The 18,570-nt window shown below is 32.9% G+C and overlaps 1 protein-coding gene across 6 annotated transcripts; it reads right to left on the bottom strand.

Annotated features, from left to right (window-relative positions):
* Window positions 1–4,220: 4,220 nt before the first annotated feature.
* On the bottom strand, window positions 4,221–12,081 carry LOC120086163 (U3 ribonucleoprotein (Utp) family protein). 6 transcript variants are annotated; one of them, XM_090317522.1, is made up of 13 exons: window positions 11,856–12,081; window positions 10,674–10,761; window positions 10,161–10,498; window positions 9,604–9,763; window positions 8,364–8,839; window positions 7,223–7,444; window positions 6,730–7,059; window positions 5,895–6,245; window positions 5,719–5,799; window positions 5,531–5,614; window positions 5,044–5,424; window positions 4,795–4,926; window positions 4,221–4,694 (listed from the first exon to the last, which is right to left on the bottom strand). In XM_090317522.1, the coding sequence occupies exons 3-13, from the start codon at window positions 10,494–10,496 to the stop codon at window positions 4,530–4,532; spliced, it is 2,718 nt and encodes a 905-aa protein (XP_090173648.1). In that variant the 5' UTR covers window positions 10,497–10,498; window positions 10,674–10,761; window positions 11,856–12,081; the 3' UTR covers window positions 4,221–4,529. The 6 variants fall into 6 exon arrangements, with proteins under 6 accessions (XP_090173648.1, XP_090173645.1, XP_038898574.1 ...); XM_090317519.1 differs by having other exon boundaries at window positions 10,161–10,524; window positions 10,674–10,766; window positions 11,856–12,075; XM_039042646.2 differs by having other exon boundaries at window positions 10,161–10,512; window positions 10,674–10,766; window positions 11,856–12,075.
* Window positions 12,082–18,570: the final 6,489 nt, after the last annotated feature.

Raw genomic sequence — 18,570 nt, 5'->3', positions numbered from 1 at the left:
AATGAAATAACAATTATTTTACTCATAAAACAATGTGTATCATTACAAATAACAAGACTCTGGGAGAATTAGGACACCAATCCCAACAATATCCCACTTGTCCTAATGTCTCGGAAGACTAATGTACATTAACTAAAAAATATGTACAATATATAATAAACTAGGGCATACCCCAGTATCATCTCCCACTTGCCCCTAGACAAAGTGTCGCATGTCCCGCAGACCTAAACTCTCCAGGTGACCTTCGAAAACTTTAGCCACGAGAGCCTTTGTAAAGGGATCAATAATGTTGTACTCCGATGAGATCTTTGTGACTATTACATCACCACGATGCACAATCTCCTTGATCAAGTGGTATTTTCGCTCTATGTGCTTACCCTGACGATGACTCCGAGGCTCATTCGAATTTGCCACTTGTTATCACAATATAGAGTGATAGACAAATCATATTTGGAGCAACTTCCAATTCTGAAAGGAACTTCCTCAGCCAAACAACCTCTTTAGTTGCTTCACAAACTGCTACGTATTCGACTTCCATAGTGGAGTCTACGATGCATCCTTGCTTGATGCTTCGCAAGACTACGGCCCCTCCATTCAGAGTAAACACTGACCCTGATGTCGATTTGCAAGAATCTCTATCTGTCTGAAAGTCAGAGTCTGTGTATCCTGTAAGGATCAGATCCTTATCTCCATACACAAGCATGTAGTCCCTCGTTCTCCGAAGATACTTGAGGATCGTCTTGACTGCCGTCTAGTGATCAAATCCTAGATTGGATTGATACCGACTGACAATCCCTACTACATAGCAAATGTCGGGTCTAGTACACAACATTGCATACATCAAGCTTCTTACAGCAGAATCATAGGGAATCCATCTCATCTCCTCAACTTCTTGAGGTGTCTTAGGACATTGATCCTTAGACAGAATGATTCCATGCCTGAAGGGTAACAAACCCCTCTTGGAATCTTGCATCCTATATCTCATCAACATTTGATCGATGTACAATGCTTGAGATAGGGCTAATCGTTTTTTCTTATGACCCCAAATGATCTGGATCCTTAGAACATATTGTGCCTCAACCAAATTTTTTATTTAGAACTGGGCAGCTAGCCATTTCTTAATGTCAGTCAGATACCCTACATCATTCCCAATGAGCAGGATACCATCCACATACAATACCAGAAAAGCTACTGAGTTGTTGATGATCTTATTGTAAACACAAGACTCGTCAACGTTTGATCAAAGCCAAACGACTTGACCGCAGTGTCAAATCTGATGTTCCATGATCTAGATGTTTGTTTCAGCCCATAAATGGACCTATTAAGCTTGCAAACTTCTTACTCTTGATCTGGGACTATGAACCCCTCTAGTTGAGTCATATCCTCAAGATTACCATTAAGAAAGGCAGTCTTGATGTCCATTTTCCATATTTCATAATCATAAAATATGGCTATTGACAGGAGAATCCGGATAGACTTGAGCATGACAACAGGTAAGAAAGTTTGCTCATAATCAACTCCCTCGACTTGGGTATAACCCTTTACCACGAGTCTAGCCTTAAAGGTTTGCACCTTTCCATCTACACCTCTCTTTCGTTTATAGATCCACTTACACCCAATAGCTTTTATCCCATCAGGTGGATCAACAAGCTTCCAGACGTTATTGAAGTACATAGACTCCAGTTTCTAGTTCATGGCTTTAACCCATTCATTTTTTTCAACATATTCCATTGCTTTCTTAAAAGACAATGGATGCTCGACCCCATCATTCGAAATGATGTTTTGGGTTTCAATCAAACCCATGTAGCGATCCGATGGGTTCATAACCTTCCCACTACGTCGATCTTTAGTGGAGTGACCGACGGTTAATGGATGTTGAATAATTTAATTAAAGAAGTTTAATTAATTATACAAATACCATTGAAGCTTCAATCTACAAGTCCATAGAGTCCCCTTTGTAGCTCAACAAGGATTTTTTTAGAATTGATTTTGGATTAATTTGAATTGTTCAAATTAATTGAGGAAATTAATTATATGTGATATAATTAAATTAAATTAATTATATGTGATATAATTAAATTAAATTAATTATATGTGATATAATTAATACAATGTATTTGATACGTTATAATATAAAGTTTATTTTGAGATGAATCATATAATAAGTTAGTTAATATGTAATTATTATTATTTAAATTAAATTTATTTTATTTCAATTTAATTTTGAATTTAAAGGGAGGGAAATAATTTCTCTCCCCCTTAATTCTCTCTCAGTTATTACATGGTAAGTAGGGAAGTTAGTTTGATCGATTTGTTTTTTATCTTCTTCACAAAGAGGGTCTATGAGGGTTGGTGGTGTTGTTTTCGATCTCCTTGAAAATTCCCCTCTTGATTTTTTATTCTTCCTCTCCCAAAACTCAAAGCTCATACCTCCCGATAATTTTCATCCCCCACAGAGAATACATAGGTCTCACTTGTGGTGTTGTCCTGTGTTTTTCGAGGAAAGATCATGAAGAAGAAGGATTACGTGAAGAATGGTTCTTCAAGGGTAAACACTTTCTAACCCTAATTCTTTTCTTCTTGTATGCTGTAAAATATTTTTGATGAATTGCATAATTTTTATTCTGTGATAAAATTGAAATTGAGACAATCCTCGCTTCCGCTTGGACCTCCGATTTCCTTGCAATGTCATGACAAGAAAAAGATGGAATCAAACTAATGTAGTTATTGACAACATTTTTGCGTATAATATTGCTTATGATATTATATTTGAAAGTGGGGATCCTGAACCAAAATCTATTGAAGAATGTCGACATAGAAAAGATTGGTTCCAGTGGAAAGAAGCAATCGAGTCAGAATCAAACTCACTGTCAAAATGTCAAGTTTTTAAACCAATAGTCCAAACACCAGAAGGTCTCAAACCCGTGGGATACAAATGGGTATTTGTGAGAAAATTAAATGAAAATAATGTGGTCACAATATATAAAGCAAGACTAGTTGCACAAGGTTTTTCAAAAGACTTGGTATTGATTATGAGGAAACATATTCTCCAGTAGTGGATGCAATTACATTAAAATATTTAATTGGTCTAACTGTATATGAAAATTTGGACATGCATCTTATGGATGTAGTTCCAACATATTTATATAGATCTCTTGATAATAATATTTATATGAGAATCCCATAAAGATTTAAGATACTTGAAACATATAAATCAAGTTCTTGGGAATAGTTCGCTATATGGATTGAAACAATCAAGACGAATGTAATACAATCGCCTGGTGGATATTTGTTAAAAGAGGGATATCAAAACAATTCAATGTCAATATGTTTTTATAAATAAATAATAGTTTTATTAGAAGAAAATGATATTTCACTAGAACAAAACATATTTCATCACATCTTTTCTACACTCATGATCTTGAAGAAAATGATGTACATCAAATTTATTCGAAGGACAACCTAGCAAACTTATTTACAAAATCATTACCAACCACAATCTTTGAGAAATTGGTGCATAATATTGGAATGCAGTATTCTTTTTAAGATTTTTCCTTCACTAGGATTTTTGAAGGATTTTTCTTTCCAATGGATTTTTTCCTAGTAAGATTTTAACTAAGCATGTATATATATATATTGAATATCTAAAAGGAGTATTATAAATTGTATAAAATAGATATTCATTCTTGGTGTAAAAAAATCAAATGTCACTCCCACACTCCATGTATAGTCATGTGTCTTGTCATTCTTAATATCCATGTAATCCACCTTCATAAACAGTGGCATTTTATGGATTTTGAAAGACACGTATTAGGCAAAATCTATGAAAATAAACAAAAAGTGGAGAATTTAGAAAGTTTTTTATTTTATATTTTGTTAATTTATTTTATTTATATATTGTTTAATTCATTTTAATATTTATTTATTTAAATATTATATTTTATTAGTATCTGTGTTCTATTATGCTCATCAAGCTCACAACAATATCAACCCACCCAAAAGAAATGTGAAAATGACTATTTCAAAATATATTGAAGTTACAAAAGGAAAGCTTCAATATTTAAATAGTTCTAAATTAGAAGTTTATAATTCATGAAATGGATGGGTTGGTGTGGTATGTGGAGCAGAATATACATTTATGTTTTGACCACCAAATCAATTTCTATTACTTTTATGCAACAATTAATAATAAATCTTAATAAAATAAAAATAAAAATACATTTGTATCTTTCAACGTTGGATTACTAAATTTATATCAACGCTAATTTCCAATCTACGATTCATACAAAAATGGGGGGAAATGATGACGATCATATTAATACAGCTCAAAATTGGATTAAACTAATATCATACAAATAGAATATAAATAAAACCTAACCACCCATTATCAGATTTTGCCTCAGCTCAAAATTTATAAAAAAAATTTCCACATAAGAGATCTCAAAATCAACCAACTCTATCCAAGTTCTCACCTTTGACTGCCGCGAGTCTCGCCACAAGGAAAGTCGTGAAAACTTTCAAGACTGATTTTAGGCTCCAACTTTCTTCATTTTTTTGGCCGATTTTCCATTGTTGGTTTTACCATTTTTTCTCTTTTGTTTCTGTCCATTCTGTTTGTGCTCTTCAACTTTCTGTTGAGGATCAACTTCCTCGAACTCAATCGGTTTTATAATGACACCAGACTTCTTCACGACCTGCATAAAACAAATTCAAAAGGGTTTTCAATGTGTTTCTATCAAGATTCGAGAATGGTCCATCTACGGTTTTAATGCTAAACGAGATGATGATACTGACCTCTGGTCGATTAAGAGCACCTATTGCTGATGCAGGGTTGAAGTCGGGGCCGATAGGCATGCGGATACTGTGCTCAAATACATCCTTTTCTGTATAAGGAAAAGGAAGAGTCTTTGTGTAGAGTTTCTCAGCCTGCCACGAAAAGGAAACATGGTCATTCAATCACACCATAATAAGTACCAAAGGTCCAAAAGAGTTACGATCTTTTCAGTGAGTTGCAGCTATTTTGGCTAATGTTAAGCCACCTACCTTTTTATCCAATTTCTCAGAGATGATAACATGTTTGAGATTTGCATCCTTCCTATTCTTAAGAGATTCCTGCCTCCTCTTGTTTGCAACCTCGTGTTCTTTCAGCATCCAAGAAGGTAAGCCTTTTTTCTTCTGGATGTGAGTCCATTGGCCCCATCCAGGTAGTAAAACAGGCTTTTCTGGTTCAGGATTTTCCTCATTCAGAATTTCCTCTTTCTGCCTCTCGAATTCCTCCTCTACATCATCTCCAGCAAAAGCTTCGCGAATCAAATCTGCTTGAGATGGAAGCTCATAAGACTCGTTATTAGCTGAAGTCAGAACCCCTTCTACCATCATCTCATGATCCGAGTCACTTTGATCATCCACATCTTGCATGGTTTCCTGTATCAGATTAAAGAAAAGCATAACGATATTAATGATAAGAAGAATAAGAATATCAACGAAACAATGATAACACCAACAAATTGATAGACGAAAACAATCATACCTTTGGAACTTGACCTTGTAAATATGGCTTAGATGATACAATGGCGGAAGTTGTAGAATCCACCCTTTTTTCAAGATTTTTCGCCTGCATACCAAACACATGCTAAATATAAACATTTTTAACCAAAAGAAAATGTTTTAACCAAGACAAGATGATTAGGCACACAATGAAAGAACGAAACCTTCAACCTTTTTCCATGTGTCAGATGCAAAAATGGCAACTTCATATGTTGTCTTAGGACCTGGATCTCTAACAGTTTCATCAAAGCTCTGAGCAAGAACAGAGAAAAAATGCTTATTCAGCAAAAGAAAAGATAGAAAGAAATAGACCCGACTGAAAAAAAACATTCATGAAACATTCCTACTTTAAAAAATGAATTCTGGTGCCTCTTGGAGTCTTCACAAAGAATATCAGAACTAATATTTGCATCAGCAAATAAACTGCTATTGTTATCGTCCCCATCATACTCCACGGGTTCTCTAGCCTCAGTGTCATCTTCATCATCTGTATCACCATAATATTCTGACTTTGTCTTCTTTCTTGGTTCTGGAGCCGATTTTTTCATTGCACCAAAGGATCTTCTACCACTAGTAGTTTCTGTATTTATATTTTCTGTCTCAGAATTAGTCAGCTGCTTCGAGAGTGACTCAAACTCCTGGATGGCAAGTTTGGCCTCTTCAGCAGCTGCCTCTTCCCTTTTCTTCATCCCCCGTACCTACCAGAAAAAGGCAGGACAAGTAACAACCAAGAATGTTTTACATACAAGATTAGATAACAGATTACAAATTCACATTTTAACGTTGAAGCTAAAATTTCCTCTGGAATAATTCTGACTTCAGTTCTCCCACAACACACAGAAGAGCTGTTACCACCAATATGCCATGGAAAAATCATGTTCAAAAGAGTAATACAACTTTCCTTTTACATTTCGTTCTTTCCCCTTTTTCTAAGTCTTGTGTATAAGAGTGAGTACTACTATTCAAAACAATGTGTGCTGTATTTGAAATGACCTAGCATAATGTGTGGTGCCGTATTAGTATCTGACAATGTATAGTTTCAAATACGAGAAAGAACATCACACCATCACGTTAAAATGCTGGTTTAATGCATTTGAAAATACATGGCAGTAGAATAGAACCAGTCATCTGAATATAATTCATGGAATTTCAAATGACAGACACTAAAACGAGCATTATTACCATGAAAGGCAAAGCAAGCAATCCAGAGTTGGGAGCTTCCTCCTCATCTTCTAATGCTTTTAAAGTCTTGTCCTTTGCCTTCTCCAACAACTTCGATGCCCTGCTGTTGTTTTCATCCGCTGACTGATCATCTGAGAAATCTTCATCACTACTTTCATCACTGCTGCTGCTACTATCTTTTAGTGTGTGCATTTTTCGAGTCAAATTTGCATGCTGTTGGAGTTGTTCAGCTATTGCAGCTCGTGTACCTTCATCTTGGGCATTCAAACCACGACTCAAAATGCGCTTTGCCCACCGTGAGCTATTTTTGTGCTTCAAAGTCATGCGCTCCTACATGAGAAAAGACGAGATTCAAAAGATTGAACCTTGGGCCCAGATTATTAAAGACGGATTGGTGGAATAAAATATATATAATTTATGAGGAACATGATAAAACTCAACCCAGTTGAGATATCCATTAAAAGTTCAAAAAAATAACCATCCAAAAAATCACCTCTGCCCGCTTGAACTCTTGCTTCATCGCCAATTCTTTAGCAGCATCAGGATCCATTTCAATTTGGACAGACGCCCCTTTCATTCTATCTTTCTTCAGCAGACGATGGTAAGTTTTTGATTTGATTTTCTTAATATGTTTTGCCTTCATCTCGTGACGAAAAAGAAGGCTGCGCATCTTAGCCAGCCGATTCTGACGATCCTTTTCATCCTCAAATGATACCTGCCAAAAATTTAACAAGAAACTATCAACAGTCAACCTAAACAAGTCAAGAAGGCCTAAACAATGTTCAAAACAAATTGCAAGATTTACGTCCTAAAACACCTATCTCATGACAATAAAAAATTTTAAGCCTCAACTTAAATCGTCTTTGGTTTGTAAGAGGCTTACACCTCCATGAGTACACAACAGTAATGGTTAGAATAACGTCACTTTATTGCCTATTCTTCCTCCATTTACGTCTGTAAGACTAATATGAAATGTAACACAAGGCCAATTACCATTGAGGCTCACCTCTCATATTTCCTTGAAACCTATGTACCATTTCATCCAGAGAAAGGGTTTCAATGTCATCTTTAGCTTGGCTCTATCTTTCCAATTACTTAAGGTAGAGAACTTAAAAAATTGAAACCTCTTAGAAAATTAATTATCAAGCTAAAAAGACAAAGAATGAAGAGCATCTAGCCCCCAAAACAGACATGCAACATCGGAGCTGTTGAACTTCCTTAGCAATTGATACAACGAAGAAATCACATGAGAACAATCCAACTATATTTCCCTTATGGTTTAATTAATTCTAGAATTATAAACATCCAAAAGAACTCATTAATCAAATTATAAAAATCAGTAGCCTAATGTAAGTGTTACTATAGTTTCAGGATAAACTATTTGCAAATCCTTTTCTAGAAATCAGAAAATATCATGAATAAGATACCATAAAATATCTACTTTCCACAATTCAAAAAACATATTAATCATACTATTGCTTTTATTAATAAAAGTACAAAAACATCACAAAACCCAGGCTCCATGGATCATAGACCATGAACAACATGCACGACCAGATTTGTTAATCTCATCTGCCTTTCACCCAACATAGAGTTCAGGCGACAAAAAGGAGCAAAAGGCAACATCCAAATACCTTGTTTAATTCAAGAAGCTTAGAACCATCATTTTTATGAGCTTCCATGATCTTCCCATCATGAACGAGTGAAGCAATTTTCTTCTCAATGTCAGTTCTAGGTTTAAATTCAGAAGCTATTGCTCCTACAGTAGAATACCCCAAATCTACTTCTTCACCTAAGTACAAGGTAGAGGCTTCCCGATTCTTCTTGACTATAGGCTCCCACTTACTGACTTCTTTCTTTGATTGTTCATAAGCTACTTTTCTCTCCACTCTTTCTCGATCTGCTTTAGGAAGTGGTGCCTGAAGTGCCATTGACTTTTTCTCTGTTTGAAGAGTTCGCTTTCTAAGCATGCTATATCCAGGTTTTCCTTGAAGAGGATCAAGGAGGTCCTCTATGCTAATGAGACTATTACCATCCAAAACATCACGACTGGGATTATATTCAGACTCCTGATATGCCTCAGATATAACAATATTGTTTCTCTTCTTTCCTGAAAGATAGGTCATTGACAGTAAAATTACAATAGCAAAATTCAAATATTCCAAAGAATTTTTTATCTGTACTAAACCAAAAATTTTGAGCTAATTTGTCAAAAAAAGTCTCAAGTATAAAAACAGTCCCTTTAACATCCCCTACATGCACGGAACTTATTGATTTGATTAATATATCAATTTTGAACTAGGGAGAAAAGATGAAATAGATTATCTAAGATCTCTGATTGTGCAAGCAACTATAATTGGCTGTTTCATTTGTCATATATATCAGCTGACAAAGAATACACCAGAAATATTAGAGCAACAAAACTAAAAGAGAGAGAACGGAGAACATCTGATAGAACAACATGCTTATACAGAGACAACTATTTCATAAATTTTTAACAGAAACGTTTCTAAAAGCTCTATTACCACGGTTGGAGGGTATACTGGCTATTCCAGGATGACAGGGACTAGATGTTTTGCTGTGGGATAAGGAACACCAAAAAACTTCACTTTGGGATATAATGAAGGGAAACAATTTTGTATTATTATTATTATTATTTTTTTTTGGGGGGGGAGGCGGTGGTGGTGTTAGATAAAGTGATATAAAATCACAAAATTACCCAAGGCTTTAATGAGGTATACGGATTAGATAGATTATGAATAATATGGGACTAAAGTTGAAATCTTAGAGGAAGAGCAAACCTCCATAACCTTAAATTTTTTTTGTTCAAATTACATACATAATCCTGCATTCTGTAACCACTAACCACATTACCTTCAAATGCTTCACGAGGCATTCCAGTAATGTTTTGCAACATCCTAGCATGACTACCGTCATCATCTTTTTTTGGATCAGCATCATCTGAATCTTCAGTCAAGTTTCCTTTACCATCCCTTTCATCAATTTCCTCATCATCTGAAGACACATCCTCGTCCTATAATGAATAAACATCAAGAACCAACCAATCATGGGAAACAAAATGCACGTAATGTAATTCATCCACCAAAGACAGACTAATGGAGCTTCATGGTATCCAAATTGACCCCTAAATACAAGATTGAGACACTGTTAACTTACTGACACGGCAATTCTTTTAAGATACAGACATCTAAACTTCAAAATTGCTCAAAAATGTCATTGATTGTAAAGTTGACTGTGTTTAGTTAAACTTCATTTACTACTTATCTTTCATGTATCTCTACATCTAAGTTCCTTGGCATCTTTTGATCCTCACATAAATCAAAATTCATTAATATAAAAAATCAAAGGAGTATCAAAAATCAAAATTCTAAAAAGTAGAATAGATGGCAAACAAAAATAATGACACTTACCTTAAAGTGAACAGGCAGCTCGTAATCATAGTTATCAACAGTATCATAACGGCGGTTCTTCCCTGACTCCTCCTCTGGAACAGCCTCTTCATACTCATAAACATCCCCAGGAAAAGTCTCTCCCTCACTACAATCACTAACCTCAGAATTGTCAGACTCAACATCCCCCTTTATTCGACCAACTTCTCTCTGTAGGGAGGGTGCCAACTGAGGCCCCCTTCTGTTCAGCCTCCTCTTATCACTGCTCTTATTCTTCTTCAAGAAGACCTTAGAGTGTTTTTTCTTGTCGCTGCTCTTCCCCTTCTCTTGCCTTTTCTTCTGCCTCACCTCCCCCATTACTGCACGATAAGAACTGAAAATTCAACTGCATCAAATCAAAAACCAAGTACAAGTAATATTTTAACTTGAAAACTTAGAATTCATGTCCTTCCTATGTCTTATCAAGAGTGAGACGACAAAATGAAGAGAGAAATATGTTAAAAAAATTAAATAAATATAGGGAAAGGAAGGTACCTGCCAATCAGAGTGAATGGTGTAAGGCAAAGGTTACCACCTTCAGGAGGCAGCAACAAGAAAGAAACGTTTGTGTTTCCCCTTTTTTCTGCACTGAATTACAAATTTAGTTTTCAGGCCTTGGGAATTTAAAAAGTACGTATTAGGTCCCTAAACTTTTTCTTTTGTACCTAATAGGTCCTGAATTTTAGAAATGCCAAATAGGACCTTTGACTACTAATGTTGTGCCTAATAGGTCCTAAACTTTATAAATGTCAAATGGGTCCATAAACTTTTTAATTTTGTATTGAATAAGTCTCTAATATATTCAACATTTTTTTTAATTAACAAAATTGAAATATTAGAGAGAACGCTATAATCAAGTAGGTAGCAGCAATTTTCATAAATGAAGGGAGTTTTTCAACTTCTCTTCTTCCTTTGTTCTAGCTGCGTTGGTAAGATTTTAGGATAAATTAATTTTAAGTTGATTTAAATGAAATCAAATGCAAATAGCCACGGATTACTAATAGATTGATCTTTTCCCAGCGAATTGTATCTATAATCTATAATATATATAAAAGTAACTATAAGAGGATAGTCTTTAGGTCCTTTTAATGCCTCCGTGTTTTAGAATATGTCTATTTCACCCTGAATATTTTCAATAACTTTTTAAATCAAAATCATGCAGTTGAGAGCATATGTAAGACTCCAATTTTCAGTAAAGAGTATCACTGGTTAGCGAATTGGTTAATCTGAGGGAGAACATTTCAATTTCATTAAAGACACGGTCTACCTGCGACTATAATCTACAATTATACAGTTATAAATATTTGCGGCTTTTCGGTCAATCAAAATAACACCTACAAGCTAGGGATTAAAAGACAATATGATAATACGATGGATTACACCGACTGATTCTAGATAAATAAAGAAGAAGGGAAATGCAGGAAAATTCATGGTCGCATGAACAAGGCAATTTTCAGTAGAGAGCAAAAAGATTTACAGATGATCAAAGCATCGCAGGACAAACGCAAGAAATCAAAAGGCAGTTCGAGAAGTCCCAATTCGCCACTTTTTCGCTGATATTTGGGAATTGTTACTAAAGAAAACAATCAACACAACACCTCGTTTGTTTCCTAAGAAAAATCCTAATTTGCGGTTTTCAAGTGAGAAGAAAGGCATGGATGGAGATCGAGAAAATACCTGTAACGACGAGATAGTAGAAAATTAGTGCAGACCCCTAGAGAGAGATGCTGCGGCGGGGCGAGGGGATGAAAGACGGCGGGGGGGGGGCGAGGGGGTGAAAGACGACGGCGGCGACACTGCTGCTGTAACGGAGGAGAAGACGGTTTAAGGAAGAAGAAGAGAGTGGAGCGCGTGTGAGCGGGGAAGGGGGAAGGGTTTAGGGTTCCCCTTTCTTTTTCTTTTCTTTTTAATTTTACTGATTTTTTCTTTTTTAAATTTAAATTTTAGGTGATAACGATTTACTCCTTTAACTTATAATTTCGTAATAATTTAGATTTTAAATTTTATTATGTAATAATTTAGTATAGTACTTTAAAATTTATAACAAATTAATTCATATTTTAAAAATTAGTGTTAAAATTTAATGAAAATTTCTTCTACAAATAAACCAATAAACTAAGTAGGGGCTCAATATTTTTATAAAATACAAAATCTACATTAAAATAATAAAAATTGACATCTAAATCTGATAAATTTATTTACGTTATAGATTAAATTGTTACAAATTTAAAAGTAGAAAGACTAAATCGATACATACTAAAATTCGAAAATTAAATTACTATAAAATCAATGTTGAGAGATTATATTGTTACTTTTATGAAAGTTTAGAGATGAAAAATGATTTTTAATATTTTTCTTTCTTCTCCTTTTCTAATTATATAGATTTCTAATAAAAAAAAGTTTTCTAGTACACTTTTAATAAAATATTTATTTTATATATGTAATTTCCATAAAATGTTTCTACGTCCAAATATGACAATATAAATCATAAAACATACAGGTGTGAAAACGATAGACCTTGAAAAAAAAAGACATACATGTTCCTAAGAGAAAAAGAAGAAGAAGAAATAATAATAATAAAAAATTAAAATATATGAAAGTGGTTTTTTTCAGTTTTAAGCAACTTGTAACGATATTATGTATTAATTTAGTTAATTGTACCTATCACTTAGGTTCTATTTGAGATTGTTGTAACGCTTTTAAAATAATTATTGGTAGTTGTTCAAAGAAATAAAATAGTGTTTGATAAATTTAGAAAAAAAATTAATTATGGTGTTTGATAAATTAATACTTATATAATTTAATTATGTTAATCAAAGTAGAGATATTATTTTAATTAGGGGTCTTTTGAATATAAAAAAGAATATTTTAAAATATTTACACTTAATTTATCATACTAATACATTATACATCTCGTCTATACCCTGCCATTTTTCATTTATTATAATTATAACGATTGTTATGTTATTATTGTTGTATAAATACTATATTTAAATTTTGTGTCGGTCCTAGGTAAGTGGAGTACTTTTTCTTGAAATTCAGATTGTACCTATCAAATTAATCATATAAAAAATTAATTAAAATTTTTCAAGGATAGTTATTTAAGTTAATTGATTTTTTCAGGAAAACAAAACAGGAACAAAATTCTTGCAAGAAACCTGGTCCCACAAAATTAAAGTGGGGAATTTTATTTATGAGTGGGAAAGTCATCCCTGGGCTTGGTCCGCCTCCTGGACATCTCCTTTACCTGAGTATTGCTCAACAATTGACATGCTTTTATTTAATTCAATTTATACTAACTAAGTGGCTATGAGAGAATTTCTCCTTTTGATCCTTTTAGATGGTGGTTCCAAAGTTATCTTCGATAATTTTGTATTTAAATTATTAAATTGAGAAACTCTAAATACTTTTTAAATAAAAAAAATTAAAAAATATCTCAATTACGTTAAAAAAATATAAAAATAAAAGTAAATAAACAGATCTATTTACTATCTAAATCCAAAATCTAAAAGGTGTTGTGGAAAAAAAAAAAAAACTCTAAATCACCTTTAAAGAAAAAGGGAGAGAAAAAAAAAACACAATCTCTAAATGACATTAATATATATATATATATATATATATATATCTCATTTACAATAAAAAGATCTATCTATCCTATCTAAAAAAATTTCTCAATTACGTTAAAAGAGACTTTTTTTAAAAAAAATCTGTTTTAGATAAAACCTCATTAGTTGATTTTTTTTCTTTTGAAAGATATCTTTTTGAATGGTTTGGAAGAGATCTCATTCGGCAATAGTAATAAAGATTAATTAAATAGTTTATTTATTTCAAAATAATATAATAATTATTATTATTTTTAATTTTTAACAAACATCATGTCAATATCACATATCTAAATTTATTTTGTAAAATCAAATTAAGATTTCAAATCAAAATTTGCTCGAGAAATAGTTAAATTAGACCTTCAATTTTCATTGGTTTATTTTCGTCTTCTTTATTTTTATTTTTTTTGTTGGTTTTGGTTTAATTTGGTCAATGTGTTTTTTTAGCATTATATATATATATTATTTAGTTTACTATTATTCTCACATTTTTGTGTTGTTTTCTATATTCTTAGACATCCTCTACGATTTAACTTCTATCTTTTACAAAAAAAATTTCTTTAGTTTCTCTTAACTTTTTATTTAATATTTTTTACTACTCTAGAAGTAAGCATCTCAATTAAATTTTCATGTATTTAAACCATCTATTTTTTTAATATAAAATTCATTAACAATATGTGACATCCCATTTATTTTTTCTCTTATTAAGTTTTTAGTTTTTTTTCCAACTTCATTGCATTATTCTTTTCCGGATTTTTCCTTTGTTTCACCTTTTTTTCTTTTTCTTTTTGTTTATTTCTACCAAGAGTTTCTCACTTTTATTTATATATATGTATATATATGTGTTATTTATTTATTAAATTATAAATAATTGATTGTGTAAATTGTGTGAGATTTGAGATTTAGGATTTCAAAATCATTACGGATGTCCCCAAATTCGACATAGATTGTAGCTAATAAAATAATTTTATAAAACAAATCATTAAAAATTTAAAACGCATTATGGTTTGGAGATGCAAACAAACTTCTAAAGTTGAATAGATAAATTTGTGAATTTTTTTTAAAAAAATCATTTTATTTAAATTAAAATAAATTAGTTTATTTAAAATTTTTACAGTATTTTAATTTGTGTAGGAATAATAATTTTAATTAGGTTTTAGATTTAAGATTTTTTATTTATTAAACTTCTATTAAAAATATAAAAATAATTCAAACGTATATTTATTTTTAAAATAAACAATATTTAAAATTAAAGAAATTAAAATATAGTATAGGAATAAGTAAGAAAATAATCTATTTTTAAGAATTATTAATAGTCATATATAATGATACCATTAAATTCATTAAATAAACAACAGAATTAACAAGATTTCATAAAATCACATATCAACTTCTATAAAAGATGATTTATTTTAAAGATACATGTGCATGATACATACTAATAAATTAGTAAATATAAGTGGAGATTCAAACCTTTAACGTTATCTTAACAATTTAAAAAAATCAATGAAAACCACAAACTCGTGGTTTACAATTTCAAATTACACTTTTAGTAAAATAAAAATAATGAATCGAAGACATGATTAAACGTTGATTATCAAGTTCGATTCAGTATTGAATGACCAAGTCATCTAGAAGCATTTGAGGCCATAAGTGATGCAATGTTGAAGACAAAATCTTTTTCACATAAAATGGTCGAGTTTATATAAAAAAGATTAGACAAATATTGATTTATATTACTTATTTTTTCAATTAAAATCTCAAATGGTTTTTAGACGGGACTTCTCTAAGATTTATAGAGACGTCATTCAAAAAAATTTCTATATACATAGGGATCGGTTTCCCTCTTCCATGTTATGCGTTATCACAATATTGTTGCTTATTCCCTAGCGAATAGGGTGGTGGAAAAGCATGACTTCTTCATTACTTATCTTCTCCTATATCGTTTGGTTTAGGGTGTCAGACTCGTAGGATATGATTCTTTAGTTATGTTGTACCGTTTTCTTTTTGAAAAAAAAAAATCTCAAAGAAATTTTGATATCAATTTTTGAATTGATTCATACTATCTAATATAATTTAATTTTAAAACTGCAAATGCTTGACTTTCACAAGTGCCTTACTTTAATCCAAGAATTAACGTAAACAGGAGAAATGCGATAATCAGATAGATTATTAAAAAAAAAAAAATCATTAAATTTGAGCAATTTTGCATTTGCTCATCATCCACCATATTTATCTACTTATTTAGAAGAATTATGTGATAACTTCTCTCGTTACTTTGGTGGGGTTTATTTAAATTGGAATGATTTTAAATGGACTTAAGTAAAAATAGCTAAAATCATTAATAAAGTAATAAATAATCTAAGTCGTGAATTTTTAGATTTAAAGCATAGAGAGAATTCTCAACAATCAGAGGACTTCTTGACTCATGAAGTTGACCATACTTGAAGATTGAAGCTCAAGAACATCCACACGTTCCCCTTCCATATATCAAGCACATACATTCAACCAAGAGAGAATGAGAGAATCAAGTACTAGACATTGAACCACATCTGCATCAAATCTACATCAACACAAGTTTAACTCCATGAAATACGTTTTTCCGGAAGCCTCGTGTGAATATTGATCCCCAAGAAGATCATCAAGCCCAAAAGTCGATCATCCAAGAAGATCATCAAGCCTAAAGGTCGATCATCCAAGAAGATCATCAAGCCCAAAGGTTGATCCTTCAAGAAGATCATCAAGCCCAAAGACTAATCCTCTAAGAAGATCATCGAGCCCAAAGACCGATCCTCCAAGAAGATCAACAAGTCCGAAGGTCGATCATCCAAGAAGATCATCAAGCCCAAAGGCGGATCATCCGAGAAGATCATCGAGCCCAAAGGCTGATCATCCGAGAAGATCATCGAGCCCAAAGGCTGATCATCCGAGAAGATCATCGAGCCCAAAAGCTGATCATCCAAGAAGATCATCAAGCTCAAAGGTCGATCATCCAAGAAGATCATCCAGCCCAAAGGTCGATCATCCAAGAAGATCATCCAGCCCAAAGGCCGATCATCTAACAACATCAACAAGCCTAAAGGTCAATCATCCAAGAACATCAACAAGCGCTAAGGTCGATCATCCAAGAACATCATCAAGTCAAAAGGTTGATCATCCAAAAACATCATCAAACCAAAAGGTTGATCATCCAAGAAGATCATCGAACCTAAAGGCAGATCATTCAAGAAGATCATCGAGCCCAAAGACCGATCATCCAAGAAAATCAACAAGTCAAGAGAGCGATCATGCAAGAAGATCAACTAGCATAAAGATTATAGTTTATTTTGAAAGCATCAAAAGATTATGTATTAGAGATTGTACTCGCTATACTGAAATTAATACAAAAACCAAGTTCAACTCCACGAAACAAGTTTCTTCGGAAACCCTGTGCAAACAAATTGGCACGTCCAGTGGGACATCTCTACCTCTAATCTCTCTCGTCATCCAAATCAACAAATCAATAAATGACATAAAAAAAAGTCGCATCCAAAGGTACCGTCGCAAGCGACTCCTACATGGGACCTGTCACCTGTAGTCACCCAAAGGATATCCTGCATGAGCAATAACAAGCCTCTGTCACCACGAAGAAAATCTGGGAACAACTAATAGAATTTTCTAAAGATGGGATCATCATCAAAGAAAATCCCTTGTTCAACAACTGTGCTCCTGCTTCTGATCGATTAGAAAAAGAATCATACTTTGATGTAGTATATGTCATGATGGCTGACGTAACGATTGAGTCGACCATGACAGAGATGGAGAGTAAAATAGATCTCCTAACGAAAGCTGTAGAGGAGCGAGATTATGAAATCACTACTTTAAGAAAACACATACAGGCTAGTGAAGTTGTTGAGTCGAGTCAAACTCTTGCTGTCAAAGTCAATGGCAAAGGGAAAACTGTGTTACAGGAAAACTAGTTGTAACAATCTACCTTTGTTGCCTCCTTGTCGGTTCAACAGCTGCAGGATATGATTATAAACTCCACAAGGGCTTAGTATAAAAGAAAGTCGCAATATTCTTTTATGTACCCCAAGTCGTACCCTAAGAGAATCGACAACCTGAGAATGCCAACTGAGTATTAACCTCTAAAGTTCCAACAATTTGATGGAAAGGACAATCCGAAACATGTTGCTCACTTCATTGAAGTCTGTGAAAATGCAGGAACCAGAGGAGACCAACTAGTCAAGCAGTTCGTCCATACCTTGAAAGGAAATGCTTATGATTGGTATACCAATCTAGAGTCGGAAATGATTGACAGTTGGGAACAACTGGAAATAGAGGGTTTGAGCTTATACCTTTCAAATAATAGGGTTTCAAAACTTATACCTTTGAAGAATTCCTCCAAATCCAAGCTGCTTTCCATGAATTTAAGCTTCAATCAATAATGAACCACCAAGAAATCTTCTATACTATTCCCAACTTGGATTTGAGTGGTAGAACTCAGAATTGAAATGAATTTGTATATGAAATTGGAGAGGGTTTGAAAGATGGAGAGAGTTTTTCTGAATTTCAAAAATTTAGTTTTATTCACTTCTAATCTCAGAAATTCTGAGCTTTTTATGTATCATATACATGCAAGCACTAAAGGAGACAACAAAGTGACACTTCAATTTCAATGAGATGGTGGGCTAGGTGTTTGGATTGAGATGAAGACACCAAATCATCCCAAAATGTGGATTATTCTACTATCTCAACATTAATTTTCAATTTATATCGATTAAATTTAAAATTAATCAATTCATAAAATA

The sequence above is a fragment of the Benincasa hispida genome, chromosome 9 (assembly GCF_027475165.1).
Source record: "Benincasa hispida cultivar pf3 chromosome 9, pf3_genome.v1.1, whole genome shotgun sequence".
NCBI classification, from domain to species: domain Eukaryota; kingdom Viridiplantae; phylum Streptophyta; class Magnoliopsida; order Cucurbitales; family Cucurbitaceae; genus Benincasa; species Benincasa hispida.
Note: the sequence above shows the minus strand (reverse complement) of the source record. Positions and strands in the feature narration are given on the sequence as shown.